Source organism: Amblyomma americanum, chromosome 1 (genome assembly GCF_052857255.1).
Source record: "Amblyomma americanum isolate KBUSLIRL-KWMA chromosome 1, ASM5285725v1, whole genome shotgun sequence".
In the NCBI taxonomy this organism is placed as follows: domain Eukaryota; kingdom Metazoa; phylum Arthropoda; class Arachnida; order Ixodida; family Ixodidae; genus Amblyomma; species Amblyomma americanum.
In genome coordinates, this window is record NC_135497.1 from 419,991,907 (window position 1) to 420,008,499 (window position 16,593).

The 16,593-nt window shown below is 47.6% G+C and overlaps 1 protein-coding gene across 1 annotated transcript in view; it reads left to right on the forward strand.

Moving 5' to 3' along the window:
* The first annotated feature begins 5,329 nt into the window (after positions 1-5,329).
* The window catches only part of LOC144124624 (luciferin 4-monooxygenase-like), a 59,287-nt gene continuing 48,023 nt past the window's right edge, over positions 5,330-16,593 (forward strand). Inside the window, exon 1 of the mRNA XM_077657426.1 lies at positions 5,330-5,518. Within this exon, the coding sequence (XP_077513552.1) occupies positions 5,330-5,518 (189 nt within the window). The remainder of the gene's footprint in view (positions 5,519-16,593) is intronic.

A 16,593-nucleotide genomic window follows, 5' to 3' on the forward strand; every position in this document is an offset into this window, starting at 1 on the left:
GGTTTTTTATAAACGCTAGCGATTAATGCAACCCTGTCAACACGAACAAGCACATCAAGGAAGTTAATGCTATTAGTTGAGTACGTGTGTGTGAAAGAGATATTTGGATGTATGTTGCTGAATGAGGTGATAAACTGAATTAGTTTTTCCTCTGTCTCTGCCCAAATTATGAATATGTCATCAAGAAAACGCTTGTAAAAAGCCGGTTTGGTTGGATAGAAGGAAAGGAAGTCTGATTCAATTTTGTTCATAAATATGTTGGCGTAATTTGGTGCCATTTTTGTGCCCATAGCCGTACCACTCGTTTGAAGATAATATGAGTTAATGAATTCGAAAGTGTTAAGTTTAAGGACCAAATTTACAAGCGTTTTGATGGCACTTGGACTGGGAGAGTCTAGGATTCTGTGTTCTTTATAGGTTCCCACCATGGCCTGTATTCCGTCGTCATGGGGTATATTAGTGTAAAGTGACACCACGTCCATGGTAACTAGGAAAGCGCCATGAGGGAAGGTGACATCGGATAATTCTCTCAGGAAGGGGCTAGTATCTCGTATGTAAGATGGATGTTTCGGAGGTATATGTTTGATGAGGGAATCGATGTAATCGATACTAAACACATGGGCGAAATTCTAAAGAAACAGCGCTACCCGCCTTCAATCATCGACGATGCCATTAAAAGGGCGGAAGTTACTAACCGTGATCACATCCCTGCGGAATCCCCACCAACACCGCATCGCTCTAATCTACTACTGTCATTCACAGACAACCTACCGAATATTAACAAAATCCTTCAAAAACACTTCAGTATCATAGAACAAAGTGAGTGGCTCTCAAAAACTTTCCATTGGTCCCCCAGGTAACATACAGAAGGCCAAAAAATTTACAAAACCACCTTGTACACTCAACGGTTAATAAACCGAGGCCGGTGGGTTGCACACCTTCCAGAAAGAGCAGATGCCAAGTTTGCAAACACATGCAAACCACAGCACTGACTAAAAGTACCCACTCAGATTGCAAACATATTATCCGAGAGGACTTAAACTCTAATTCCAGTAATGTTGTTTACATGCTCGAGAGTGGCGAATGTCAGATGCAGTACATTCGCCAAACAGACAATTCCTTCCGATTAAGATTTAATAACCACCGCTCACATATTCAATCTCTCCCTGGCCTCCCGCTATCGAGACACTTCCGCGAAAAAGGCCACGAGTTTGACAAACTTAAAGTAACGATATTGCAGAGTAGCTTTAAAAACACCCGGGAGCGCGAACAACGCGAATCATACTTTATTTTCAAATTTAACACAGTGCAAAAGGGCATCAACGAAAACCATGGCACCCTATCGTCTCTTTCGATGGCAGAAACCAAAGAAAATTTCAACCCTAATAGACAAAGTACCACCACTGACTGAGTCGTCTGAGGTCATACCCCTGTTGCATGTCAGTTTCGGCTTGTTTCCATCTGCCGTTCAACTCATTCTTTGGTCCCGCGAGGGCCATATCTCCACATCTCTTTCTTCTTTTCTGGTCATTATATATTTTTATATATATATATATTTTTTTAAAATTTCTCTGTGCTATATCTCTTGTTGTTTTTTTTGCATTCCTATCAACAAGCCTTTCCATCTGGTCCTCCTATGGGAAGCTCATCTGGTTTTAGCGGCTCGCGTGTCACCATGTGGAGCCACTTTGGGCGGTCTCAACCTGTTCCGCCTCGTCCGGGCCATCTTTCGGAGCCGCTCGGGGCCGCACATACGCGGACAGAGGCATACCGAAACCCACAATTGGCGGACCCATCCCTTCTTTTGTTAAGCCCCACCACGTTTCTTCTTTGCTTTCCCCTTTTTCTCTGCTTTTGCTTCTCTCTCTCTCTCTCTTTTCTTTTTTTCCTTTTTTCTTGTCGCAGTAGCCGCGTGCGCACCCAGCCCGGCCTCCCTCTTTCGCTTCGTGTGTGCGTGTGTGTGTGTGTGCAGTGAGTTCACGGGTACGCGACGCGCCCCCTTTGCTTCCCTAATATGCCATCGGTGTCAGTTGTGTTCCGTTCTCCCGGCCGCCCCCTCCCCCTTTTTTCTTTACTTTTCCTTATTTCTTTTCTTTTTAAGCCTTCTGTGTGTCAAGTCCCATGCTATAAGAACACGCGCCCATGCACTGTATTGCCACTCTTGAAAAGGATCGGTCCTCCGATCGAAACGTCGAGTCAAATAAAAATGTTTCCTTAAATGAAGCGTATACTTCGATGTATATTATTTTAAGCAGTCAAGTACCTCATGTTTTCACAGCTATATATATATATATATATATATATATATATATATATATTATTGACATATCAGCCATTCCAAGAACTCCTACACTAATTTTGTGCGCAGATGATACCAGTGTGTTTTTTTCGGTCTGCATCTTAATGATATGAGTACTGACACTATCCCTTGGCTACAACAGTTATCATTATGGTATAGTGTAAATAATCTAGAATGAAACGTCAGTAAAATAAAGGTTAGTGTATTTAAAGCACGCAACAAGCCTGATGATTCTGAAATTCAACTTGCCTTTGAAAGCAGACCCGCCGCGGTGGCTCACTGGTTAGGGCGCTCGGCTACTGATCCAGAGTTCCCGGGTTCGAAGCCGACCGCGGCGGCTGCGTTTCGATGGAGGCGAAACGCTAAGGCGCCCGTGTGCTGGTGCGATGTCAGTGCACGTTAAAGATCCCCAGGTGGTCGAAATTATTCCGGAGCCCTCCACTACGGCACCTCTTTCTTCCTTCCTTCTTTCACTCCCTCCTTTATCTCTTCCCTTACGGCGCAGTTCAGGTGTCCAATGATATATGAGACAGATACTGCGCAATTTCCTTTCCCCAAAGAACCAATTTCATTTCAAATTCTTTGAAAGCACAATAATTTAAAGTGTTTTACTCTAGAAATTTCAGGTGTCCTCTTTGAAAAACAATTGATTTGGTCCCTGCATATCAATAAGATTCATGCGAACATGTTACTGTGTGTGGTATCAAATTAGAAATCTTGTTCCCAAACGGCTGAAGTGGCAGTTATATTACACCCTAATTCATTCACATCTTCTTTATTGCTTTCTGATCTGGGCTCTACAACAAAAACTAATCTGGTGACTGTGATAAAGTTAGAGTAAAATGCGACACGTTATGTTCAAAATTTATCATACAATGCTTCCTCAAGTTTGCATTTTAATGCGATAGTCTTAAAGGCTCCGTTTGCAAGGTCGGCGTTCTGGGCATCGGCGTTTTGAGCGAAAAATCACGAGCATGGCTCTGGCAGGTAATGCCCAGAGAGCAACCTAGGAGACAGATGGGCCACCTAGGTCACGTAACTTTGCGGAGTCATGAGAAGCGGCCCACTGGATAGTGAGCAAACTGCCCGCCATGGCAAGTGTCAGTTGAATTAATGATTGGTCGCTCGGGAAGAGCAACCTGGGCCGCATAAGGCCCACCGCTGGGAGCACCTGGCATCGCAGGAGAGTGGCGCACCTCTTAATCGCTGCACCACTGCGCCAGGAGCAGTATGAGGACTTACAGGGATCTATGAATACAAAGGGAATAATGACCTTCTGCATGTATGGGAATTAACCCATTACGATTTCGTGTCATAGCTTCAAGGTGGACCTTAAGTGCCGTCTGCAAATTCTTTTTAGAGCACTACGTCCTAAAAGTGAATCAGGTATTTAAGTTGAAACTGCTTTTTATGCCTTTAACGAATTCAAAGTTAATCCTTTTAGATATCTTCAATTGCACTCAAGCAGGAATATAGTTTATAAATTAAGGCACGACTACTACAGAGTTCCATTCGTGCCTACCAGCTAAAGAATCCAAATGCTTTCATACTTAATCGCCCACCTTCTCAACAAACGTACGTAGGCCATAGAAATTAAGAAATATGTGTCCCAGAACTGTTTTAAAAATAGCCTAAAGCTTGCATCCTTACTTGTCCTAATAGTTATTTCATTGCGTGTACAGAAGTTGCTTAAGCTCCTGAAATTTTCATGTATGTGAATTTTCCTGTATTGCTCATTCTTTGTGTACCATGTAATTATTACGTGTATTAATGTGTCAAGGCAAAAGTGGGCACTTCGCTCATTTGTTTACGGCGTATAACAATGAGTTCTGTATGTGACAATATGTGCGATGTTCTGGTTTGCTTTGCTGCATGCTAGCAATGCATCGGTTGCTGGGGCCCGTCTTGCAGAGCACATCTGTCTTTGGCCCAGTATCAAAGACCTTGCTGTCTGAATAAAAGGATATCTGTCTGTCTGTATGTGTGCCCCGTCCGTCCGTCCGTCCGTCCGTCCGTCCGTCCGTCCGTCCATCCATTCATCCATCCATTCATTCATACATCCATCCATCCATCCATCCATCTATCCATCCATCCATCCATCCATCCATCCAACCGTCCGTCCATCCGTCCGTCCGTCCATCCGTCCGTCCGTCCATGCATCCATCCATCCATCCATCCATCCATCCATCCATCCATCCATCCATCCATCCATCCATCCGTCCGTCCGTCCGTCCGTCCGTCCGTCCGTCCGTCCATCCATCCATCCATCCATCCATCCATCCATCCATCCATCCATCCATCCATCCATCCATACATCTATCCATCCATCCATCCATCCAACCGTCCGTCCGTCCGTCCGTCCGTCCGTCCGTCCGTCCGTCCATCCATCCATCCATCCATCCATCCATCCATCCATCCATCCATCTATCCATCCAACCGTCCGTCCGTCCGTCCGTCCGTCCATGCATCCATCCATCCATCCATCCATCCATCCATCCATCCATCCATCCATCCATCCATCCATCCATCCATCCATCCATCCATCCATCCATCCGTCCGTCCGTCCGTCCGTCCGTCCGTCCGTCCGTCCATCCATCCATCCATCCATCCATCCATCCATCCATCCATCCATCCATCCATCCATCCATCCATCCAAAGTCTGTTTAACAATATTTCACGACTGTCTAATGAAATCCAGTGTTCAAAAGCGCTGTTACTTCTTTTCCGTCAACATTTGCCAACCAGCCCGTATTATCCCTCTTTTGCCATTCATCCGTGCGTCCGTCCGTTCGTCCATCCATCAGTCCATCTGTTCATCTATCCGTCCGTCTATCTATCGATCCGTCCGTCCGTCTGTCTGTCCGTCTAATCTGTCCGTCCGTTCGTCCGTCCGTCCGTCCTTCTGCCTGTCTGTCTGTCGGTCGGTCGGTCAGTCGGTCTCTGTCTAATGAAGGTTTTCGCAGGGCAATGACGCTGCCTGTTTCGGAGCCGTACACACGCTCTTTCACTGTGCTCCGCACATTGCAGAAAATGACCGCGAGGAGCAACTCACCTGAGGAGCCATTAACGTCGGACGACCAGCCCCTGCATTCAGAAGTATACCTTGTTATTGAGGACAACGTGGTGAAGACCTGCGTCAAGAACGCAATCGTGCCCGACGTCAATTTCGTAACGTTCTTCACAAACATGTGGCAAAAGCATGAAGATAAAGTGGCGCTGGTGAGTGAGACGCACGTTTTCCAGGAATCATAAAACTCGTATCCTGTGAACTTGTGGATATAGTTTTGTGAATGATTTCGGTGCTTATCATTCAGCCACCATAACGCTAATCACAAATTCATTTATTGTGGAAGTATTTGGGAAGGGCACTAGAAGGGAATACTAAGTAAGCTTATACTTAAGGGCTACCGTTACGTGATAGCCAATATATATGAAGATAGCCAACAATCATCGGAACTACAGACAGCATAAGGGAACTGATAGTTTATGTTTATCTGACAAATCATGGTAATAATCTCATGGGAGATTATTGCACGAAGGACACACAAAGGAGCAAAAAATCGGGGTTACAGCACTTCAAAAAAAAAGAAAGTCGATAAACATGAACAAATCTTAGCAAATCTGTGCCAAAACACCAGCAATATAAGATATGAACAGTAAAATACCCGCTAGGAACTTTCAGATTACAAGGCATTTCAAAATGGCAATAAAGATTTCAAACAATAAAAGATGCAAGACTGCATCTACAAACAAGGAAAGTGGGAGGCGATCAGCAGTGAATATTAGACACTCAGTAATATTAACCCTTGAGGTACTGTAAACAAATTCCATGGACAAAATTCAACTCAATGTAATAATTAAGAAGCTCAGTAAACTACAGGCAGTCAGTCGTATCACTTTCTCGGCACAATATTGTCACGTAGTGGTGACGGCAGTCGAAGCAGCGATGAAGACGGACGAAAGGGTCTTCTAAAAGAACTGTTTATTGGGCTGACTTGCACCCAAAATGGACTGAATCACTCGGCGGCGGCGAAGCGACAAGCGTGCTCGGCGGTCGTCGAACAGAATGCCCGCCGCTGTCGGCCGTGCTCAATTTAAAGCTGATAGCGAACATTCGAAATAAAGGGCGCAAAGTTACTAGAACATTCCGGAACAACGTAGAATCAGCTTTGCCTGGCTGCGATCAATCGAGATAAATCTAGTCGCGTCTTGCGTCGCAAACAAAGTGATAAGGTGGTGTCGCGGCAGATTTGAAAAACGAATAAACACTGCAAATATTCGCGGCATTACTCCCCTCTCAAAGAAGCATCGACCCGATGCATTAAAACAAATAATGCGAGTAGTAAGGGAAAAAAAACGGATCTTGCGAAAATAGAGCATGGAAATGCAGCGGCCTTTAGCGCGCATAATACGGCTTCAGACGGACTACATGGACAACTTCTGGTCGTACGCGGCGTCGCTGGGATGCAGTCATTGCGTCAGGGATGACTTCATAATCCAGTTCACCCAGCCGACGAAGAACCTTGTACGGGCCGAAATAGCGGCGCAAAAGCTTTTCACTCAATCCACGGCGGCGAATGGGCGTCCACACCCAGACTTGGTCTCCTGGCTTGTATTCCGCGTTGCGTCTTCGTAGGTTGTAGCGTCTGGCGTCGGACCGCTGCTGATCTTTGATCCGTAATCGGGCAAGCCTTCGAGCTTCTTCTGCGCGTTGAAGGTAGGCGGCAACGTCGACGTTCTCTTCTTCTGTAACGTTGGGCAGCATGGCGTCTAGCGTGGTCGTGGCATCCCTGCCATGGACGAGCCTAAAAGGCGTCATCTGTGTGGTCTCCTGCACTGCGGTGTTGTAGGCGAAGACGACGTAAGGCAGGATGACATCCCAGGTTTTATGTTCGGCATCGACATACATAGCGAGCATATCGGCGATGGTTTTGTTCAGGCGCTCGGTCAGTCCGTTGGTCTGCGGGTGGTATGCAGTTGTCCTCCGGTGGCTGGTTTGGCTGTAGCGCAGGATGGCTTGCGTGAGTTCCGCCGTAAATGCTGTTCCTCTGTCCGTGATGAGCACATCGGGGGCGCCGTGTCGAAGAAGAATGCACTCCACGAAAAATTTGGCCACTTCTGCTGCTGTTCCGTTCGGTAGGGCTTTCGCCTCGGCGTAGCGGGTCAGGTAGTCGGTCGCTATGATGATCCACTTATTTCCAGATGTTGACGTTGGAAAAGGGCCAAGCAAGTCCATGCCAATCTGCTGAAAGGGTCTTGAGGGAGGTTCAATGGGGTTCAGAAATCCTGCTGGTCGTGTGGGAGGAGTCTTTCGTCGCTGACAATCTCGGCATGTTTTCACATAGTGTGCGACATCGGCAGACAGTCGGGGCCAGTAATACTTGTCTTGAATGCGGCGGAGGGTGCGAGTAAACCCGAGATGTCCAGCTGTCGGCTCGTCGTGTGAAGCCTGTAGAACTTCTTCGCGGAGACAAGTAGGTACAACAAGGAGGTAGGCTGTTTTGTTCGCTGTAAAGTTCTTCTTCACAAGGACCTCATTCTGCACACAGAAAGAAGACAGTCCTCGCTTGAATGAAGCGGGAGGTGAAGAAACCTTGCCTTCCAGGTACTCGATGAGGCCTCTTAGGTTGGGGTCCGAGCGTTGCTGCTGAGCAAAAGAGCTTGCGCTGATGGGTCCCAGGAAGGCGTCCTCATCGTCGTCCAGCGGCGGTGCATCTACAGGGGCTCGTGAGAGGCAATCGGCGTCAGTGTGCTTGCGTCCGGACTTGTAAACGACGGTGACGTCAAACTCCTGGAGACGCAGACTCCATCGAGCGAGTCGGCCAGAGGGATCCTTCAAATTGGCAAGCCAGCAGAGCGCGTGGTGGTCGCTGACCACCTTGAACGGCCGTCCGTAGAGGTAGGGGCGGAATTTCGACGTAGCCCAGATGATGGCAAGGCACTCCTTCTCAGTGGTCGAATAGTTAGCCTCGGCCTTGGAAAGGGAACGGCTAGCGTATGCGATGGCCTTCTCCAGCCCGTCACTTTTTTGAACGAGAACGGCGCCTAGTCCCACGCTGCTTGCGTCGGTATGAACTTCAGTATCGGCGTTTTCATCAAAATGCGCAAGGATCGGTGGGGACTGTAAACGACGCTGAAGTTCCTTGAAGGCTTCTGCTTGCGGCGCTTCCCATTTAAACGGCACGTCTGCCTTCGTCAGTTGGGTCAGGGGCTCGGCGATGCGCGAAAAGTTTTTCACAAATCGTCGGTAATATGCGCATAGTCCGAGAAATCTGCGCACTGCTTTCTTATCGGCCGGCGGTTGAAACTGTTCAATAGCGGCTGTTTTCTGCGGGTCTGGGCGTACTCCTTCCTTGCTAACGATGTGGCCTAGAAACAGCAGCTCTTCGTAGGCAAAGTGGCATTTCTCTGCTTTCAAGGTTAGGCCAGACGACTTGATTGCGTCTAGTACTGTTCGAAGTCTTTTGAGGTGCTCTTCAAAGTTCGAGGCGAAGACAACGACGTCATCTAAATATACCAGACAAATCTGCCACTTCAGGCCTGCCAGCACTGTATCCATTACTCGCTGAAACGTCGCTGGTGCGGAACAGAGACCAAATGGCATCACCTTGAACTCAAACAGCCCATCCGGAGTTATGAATGCTGTCTTCTCGCGATCTCTTTCGTCGACCTCAATTTGCCAGTAGCCGCTCTTGAGGTCCATCGATGAGAAATATTTGGCGTTGCAGAGGCGGTCCAGTGTGTCGTCGATGCGGGGGAGGGGGTAGACGTCCTTCTTTGTTATGTTGTTCAAGCGGCGGTAATCCACGCAGAATCGAAGTGCGCCGTCTTTCTTTCTCACTAGAACAACCGGTGCCGCCCATGGGCTGTTTGAAGGCTGGATGACGTCGTCGCGAAGCATTTCTTCGACTTGGTCCCGGATGGCTTGTCGTTCTCGCGGAGACACACGGTAGGGGCTTTGACGGAGAGGTCGGACGTGTTGATCCGTTATAATGCGATGCTTGGCAATTGGCGTCTGTCGCACCTTCGGCGATGTCGAAAAGCACTCACTGTAGTTTTGAAGCAGATTGCGGATCTGGTCTTGTCTGTTCCGGTGCAGGGCTGGGTTGATGTCGAAAGTGGGCGAGTTCTCTTGGTCAGGCGGATCTTCTGCGGAGGGGTCGGAGAGGGCGAAGGAATCTCGTACGTCAGATATTTCGTCGTAGAAAGCAATCGTCGTTCCTCTGTTAATATGCCGGTATTCTTCGCTGAAGTTAGTCAGCAGTACTTCGGCCTGGCCATTACGGAAATGTGCGATGCCTCTTGCGATGCTGATTCCTCGGTCTAGTAGCAACTGCATGTTCCCCTCGATGATGGCTTCAGTGTTTATGGCTTTCGTGGCGCCTACGGTCACGATAACGCTTGAACGGGGTGGGACGCTCACTTCTTCCTCCAGGATACTTAGGACAACGTGATTTTCCCGAGTTTTCATCGAAGTGATGGCTTCGTCCGTCGAAAGCGTGATCAGCTTGGATCGCAGGTCGATGATCGCCTGATGCTCATTAAGGAAATCCATACCCAAGATCACTTCGCGGGAGCATTGCGGTAGCACAACAAAGGTCGCAGGATAGGTATGTCCTTTGACAGTCACTCGTGCTGTGCATCGTCCTGATGGCGTAATGAGGTGGCCCCCAGCGGTGCGAATTTGTGGGCCGTCCCAAGCCGTTGTGACTTTTCTGAGCTGCGCAGCGAATGTTCCATTCATCACCGAGTAATCGGCTCCTGTGTCGACTAGAGCGGTAACTTTCCGGCCGTCGATAGTCACTTCTAGGTCGGAGGTCCTGGCTCTTGCATTGCATGTCGCTCTCGGCGTCGGGTCACGGCTTCGTCGCGTATGCGAGTCACGGGTTGGGCGTGTGGTCGAAGCTCCTCTGGGTGGCGGCGTCGATTTCAAGGTAGCTTGCGTCGTGGTCGAGGTTCTCATTGTGTGCGGCGTCGGTGCAGCGAGTGTCGGTTCTTCATGCTGCGTCGCGGGTGCAGCGTCTTCATGGGGCGTGGTCGGTGGAGGATCTTCGGCGTTTAGCTCGTGAGCAATCTCACCTCCAGAGGTTGCTGCCTTTAGTTTCCCCTACGGGGGCTGGGCGACCTTCCTCGTACCGCGGCTGCGTAGCTGCGGCGTGGCGACGCAAAGCGCGAGGTTGACGGCGATGGTGAGCGCGAAAAGCGGTTCGGCGTGTACTCTTCTCGACGCAGGTACTCGTCGATTTCGTGCGGACGTTGTCCGAAGCATGGTCGTGGGGCGTTAACGGCAAATCCTCGAAGACCGATACGTCGGTACGGGCAGTGACGGAGAATATGGCCGGCCTCACCGCAATGGAAGCACAACGGCCGGTTGTCGGAAGTCCTCCAGGCGTCGCATTTCCTGGGGCTTGAGCGTCGGTCATAGGCTGGGCGGGTGGGGGCTGGGAGGCGGCGTTGTGGAACGATTGGCTCATCTCGGGGAGGACGTGGGGGTTGTCGCTGGGGCAGAGCAGTACTTCCTGCAGCGGCGTAGGTCATGGCCTGGGGTTCTGTGGCCGTCGGGGTGCCAAGTGCCTGTTGCACTTCTTCCCGTACCACATCCATCAGAGTCGCTGCTTGTGGCTGTGAGGAAGATGGCAGTAATCGGCGTAGCTCCTCTCGGACGATTTCGCGGATAACTTCCCGCAAGCTGTCGCTGGTGGTGGCCGGCGTGTCCGAACGGATTGCACAGGCAGAGGAAGGGCGATTGTACTGCCGAGCTCGAACGTCGAGGGTATTCTCAATCGTGCAGGCTTCTTGCATAAACTCCTCGACTGTTTTTGGCGGCTGGCGGACGAGGCTTGCAAAGAGTTGTTCTTTTACGCCGCGCATTAAAAACTGAACTTTCTTTTCCTCGGTCATCCCGTGATCGGCGCGGCGAAATAGGCGCTTCATCTCCTCGACGTAACTGCGGACGGGCTCATTCGGAAGCTGGATCCTGGACTCGAGGAGTCGTTCGGCTCTTTCTTTCCTCACGACACTGGTGAATACCTTCAATAGTTCTCTCTTGAATAGCTCCCATGTCGTAAGGGACGACTCGTAGTTTTCGTACCACGTGCGTGCGGAGCCATCCAATGAGAAAAAAACGTGTCCAATCTTTGCCGCATCATCCCACTTGTTGAATGACGCCACGCGCTCAAATTGTTCCAACCATTCTTCAGGGTCTTCGCCTAGGGATCCACTGAAAGTTGGCGGCACCCGAGGTTGGCGAGGTTGCAGTGCTGGTAGCAGCGTCTTTTCGCTGTCTGGTGCGGTCCGGCAGTTTCCCGAACTCAGGCTCCTCCCCCTGGAGACGTCGGCTGGCTCGCTGAGCTGCTTGTTCGTCCTCGGGTGTGAAGCGCTTAGGGCTGGGTTCACGACTTGAAGGGGGCGTCCGGAACATGGAAGTTACCCAGCACCTCCACCAGATGTCACGTAGTGGTGACGGCAGTCGAAGCAGCGATGAAGACGGACGAAAGGGTCTTCTAAAAGAACTGTTTATTGGGCTGACTTGCACCCAAAATGGACTGAATCACTCGGCGGCGGCGAAGCGACAAGCGTGCTCGGCGGTCGTCGAACAGAATGCCCGCCGCTGTCGGCCGTGCTCAATTTAAAGCTGATAGCGAACATTCGAGATAAAGGGCGCAAAGTTACTAGAACATTCCGGAACAACGTAGAATCAGCTTTGCCTGGCTGCGATCAATCGAGATAAATCTAGTCGCGTCTTGCGTCGCAAACAAAGTGATAAGGTGGTGTCGCGGCAGATTTGAAAAACGAATAAACACTGCAAATATTCGCGGCAATATCAGCTTAGTTAATAATCGTAAGAACTGTGATGTGAGTCATTCGTTTACTTCTAGTGCGACAAAATTGCTTAGTGATGTAATGTTAGTGATTGAAGGACCATGTTTATTTCCAGCCTCTATTTATTAGTGAAAAGTGAGAATACTTCACACAATTTGTGCTGTGAGTACTCAAAGAGTGTGTGCAGGTGTTTATGGCGCCTGGGTGTAGCGCTTGGTAATGAGATGTAGTTTGTTTACTTCATCGTTGATTAGCTGTAACTAAAATTTTAAGCGCGTTACCTACATCGGTTTTGTAGAGTTAGCATCCCGAGATCGTTAAGCAATTTTCTAGGCGAGTCAGTCATTTGGTAAAGACGAACCCTACTGCCTTATGCAGTGTAGCTTCTACCTTTGTTCAGTTGTTTGCTATGAGGAAATCATGTAGTAAAATCATGCATGTGGTCATTATCTTATTTGTGGTTGGTCGGCCAGTAGTTTTGTTGCAAGAGGTGCGACACGCAACTCTCCTGTTAGCAAAAATAGTCTTTTCAGTGTGTTTGAAATAATACCCTTAATATAAACTTTCTAACAGAGGTCATTAACTATTGTTAAGCAGAATTATTTATGCTGAGAACTATGTCGGATTATGTTAGGCATGTAACCTATGCCAGGGGCCTTTTTTGTGTATATAGTTAACGGAAGGTTAGATATGCCGGTTTCGGGTATATTATTTGATTCTATAGGCCTGCAAGTGCACGCGTCAATGTCAAGAAGGTTTCCATTATCAAGAACAGTTCAGTATACTCAGAGTTAGTGAGCTATATAGGTTTAGGTTATCACGAGAATATTATATTAGTGAAAAGCGCGGAAGCAGTAGCCCTACCGAGATTACCAGACTATGCTTAGCCGATTCAGTATACACCACCAGGTCTGCTCCATTTTGGAAAATGTCTACCTGCCGGACTAATTACGGTCGACAAATGCTGCATTATCTGTTACCACGTATGTTAAATGACTATATAAATCAAGATATCGACATTTCTAAACTGCAACTTTCTGACCTCATCGCCATGTTCATCCGCTGATACTTTATTTTGTGTAGCATGTGATATGCGCTCAATTTGTGCCGTGTGATGTAGTTTATTTTGATAAGTTGAATATTTGTACTACTTGCTACAGTTTTATTTTTTTGCTGTATATTTTGCTTTATACTTACTGGGCTAGCTCCGTCCTTGAACATTGCTTTTTGTGCTGTTCTCGCTGCTGCCACTGCCTGTTAAGTGGGGCCAAGGGCAACTCAAGCCGTGCTTGAACGGCTTTTCCCTTGGCTCCTTTTTTTTCACTGTATAGTGATAAAAATGAATGGTTGATAGATTGATTGATTGATTGATTGATTGATTGATTGATTGATTGACATTACTAATTTCAAATTGATCAGCATAAAAATAAAAATTATTGTAAAAACACAATTCCCCATGCTTTCCTTGGTTTCCGTGTCTGCTGGCTTCCATGATAGCAATTATATATGAAAAAAGCTACAGCGAAAATTCGGCCGGCAACACGAACTGCAGCAGGAGAGTTTTATCATATTTCACTTTACTACACTCTTAATCTGGTTCTACTTCATTTCCAGTTACTAAGGGGAACTTGGTGGAACTTAAAAAAAAACTTCCGCTTATATAAGTGGTACCCATGTCTCAGATGGAAAACTAAGGAAATATGTGAATCAACGTTCCAGTTAAATAGGGAAAGTTTTAAGGGGAACACAAAATACCACACACATGTATCTGGAACACATGTTCCACATACAGACAGCTCACGAGTACCGACCTAATTGACAGCTTCACTGCTGATGTCGCTACACGATTGGGACGCCCATCTCCGCTGCTTGTTCAACGTTCTCACAGTGCGTGTTTTGGACACTATGGACACTTATCCGTGGCATGTTCAGGCATCAGTGTACTGGATCAAAAGAGCCGATTGTAGGAAGCGTGCATTTCCGTGAATGACATTGCTTGGTCATACATATTCTGAGCAATTTCAGGGGTAAAATATAATGCTATTTTATGAAACGGAGCTGCGCTGTTTACATTACCATACATTTGCTTAAATTTTCGTACAGTGTTATCTGTGATTTTCATTAGGGAAGAAATAGAATTGTACGGAATTTCACCCTGAGCTGCTGAAGCCCTAACAAAAACCACGAGGGAAAAACTGTAGGGCTTAGATTAGTTACCATATGGAATCAATTAGCATTCTATTTTTTACGAGCGTTATGGAGAATCCAGATCAGGAAAAAAATGAAGAAATATTAGAAAATAAGCATTCTTTGACTCAATTATTCTCCAGGCAACACCTGTCTAAAAATAATGGCTGAGTGTGCTAAAGTTATGGTTGTTGAAATGCAAAAAGACACAACTATCATGGCTTTTCAATTTCTTTTTTATTTTTTATTTCAAAAAATAAGTACACACGCAGCTGGTCGTGCCCATAGTTATTATGTCTAGTGAAGGGCCGAAATGCAAAACAAAAAAAGCAGATAGGGCAGACCTTATGACAATGAAAAAACCCGTATATCGTAACAGTGCCAATTCCATTCATGCTAATTACAAAATATATATCAACAACTGCAAAAAAAACAGATAGCAAAAATGTTCATGAGCCGCACGAATTGCAGAAGAGACACTCAAAGTAAACAGGCGACGTGAAGAATAAACCTCCTACACGGTTTTTTTAGCACAGAACTGTTTGTGTTAACATAATGTATAAAAAATTTGAATCCTTCATTTGTGCTATCATGGCTGCATCATGCAGTTCCCTTTATATCAAGTGCCTTTCGCGATGTCAATGTATGTGAATGTATATTGTTTATAAGGCTCAAGTACATACAATAACCGCAGCATGCTCAGTAGTGTCAATTTCTCTTAGCCAAATAAAGGCAAAAATGTTCAGCGGCATGTTCACGAACAGCTCGCTCGGACCGTCATCAAGTGTTAAAAATAGTGACCTCCACTTTCTGACCAACAAAACAAAAAAGAGCGCTAAAAATTTTCACTTGATGTCGCTTCGCAATAAGGGCACAATGAAGCCGAAGTAATTCTAAACATTCGAAATCTTTTTTGACTATCGAGTGGGGCGTTTTCTCGCCACTACAATTGTGCTCAGGCACATACCCACTGGCCAAAACCAATCGGTAAAAATGAGTACAAGCCTCCCCCCGCACGACGCCCGACTTTCATCAGGGGTGCCTGCTTGGAAGAATCTCCGTAAACCTCGATGCGGCCCCTCGCGGGCCAAGCCAAGTTTCGAACGACCTCGCAGCCTGTTAAAGGTGGTACCCCTTCGGCCAACGCGGTTCGAACGCGAGCAAAGCGTCGATGTGCTTTCACTGGGCGCGCGCACGCCCTAGCGGAACGGCCTCTTCTCCTCCGCGAGCAGAAGTTGTTTGCTGTGTACTTTTGCGTCGGACAAGGGACATGTCGAAATGGCCACTGGTTACACCGCTGCACCTCACCTTTTACAATTTATTTATTAAATATAGATACCTCAAGGGCCCTTGAGGGCTTTACATGAAGGGTGGGCTAACAACTTGGTGTTAATAGAACATAGTTTCGATGGCTTTCTTGAAATGGTCCGGGTTTGTAAGAAGGATGGTACTGGTGGGAAGACTGTTCCAGTCACGCGCTGTTTGGATGAAGAAGGAATGAAGATGGGTCACGGTGCGAGCAGGAGGTGGGTAAACGGCCTTGTGGTGACTTGTGCGGGCTGAAGAACGATGAGCAGGTTGGATAGGACAGTTGTGAGTAAAGTTATGATATATTTTGTGATACAAGCATAGCCTTGCAACAATACGGCGTTGCTTGAGGTTAGGTAGGCATGCATTATTTTTCAGGGAGGTACTTTCATTCAGGTGTGCACGACTCCAGCGCGCTATAGACGACGTTCACGGAGCCCTACTGCTAAGGCATTTTAGACTGTGTAGCAAATTTACCGTTACAAATAATAGCAATCCTCCGTGAGAACAAAGAAGCCCTTCCGCACCCGCCGAGAAGGTGGCGACCGCAGCGTCAGGGTCCAGCTGCCCTCAGCGCTATGGTGTCTCCGCGACGCCACCTCCACCTCTCGCGAGGCGCTCACACCGTCGCTTGCAGTTCTTTCGACAGAACCCACAACTCTCACCGAGCCATGAACCGCTGGCACAGAGCAGTATCAGCAGCAGTCATAAAATATGGTCAAAATGGGCTTTACAGCACAGGGTAGATTTCAGTTCCTGGCGATTAGATTTTTCATACAGGGAGGGATAAGTTGACCAAAGGCCATTTTGCAAGAATTTTACCCCAGAATATCCAAAGCAACAGACTTGCGGAAATCTTGTGTCCATTCGAAAACCAGTGGGTAACCAGCGGCACTGGAGATCGAACCCAGCACTTCCCGAATACGAGGCGGATTCTGTACGTGAATGCCACCGTTTCGGGCAATTGTAGATAGTCG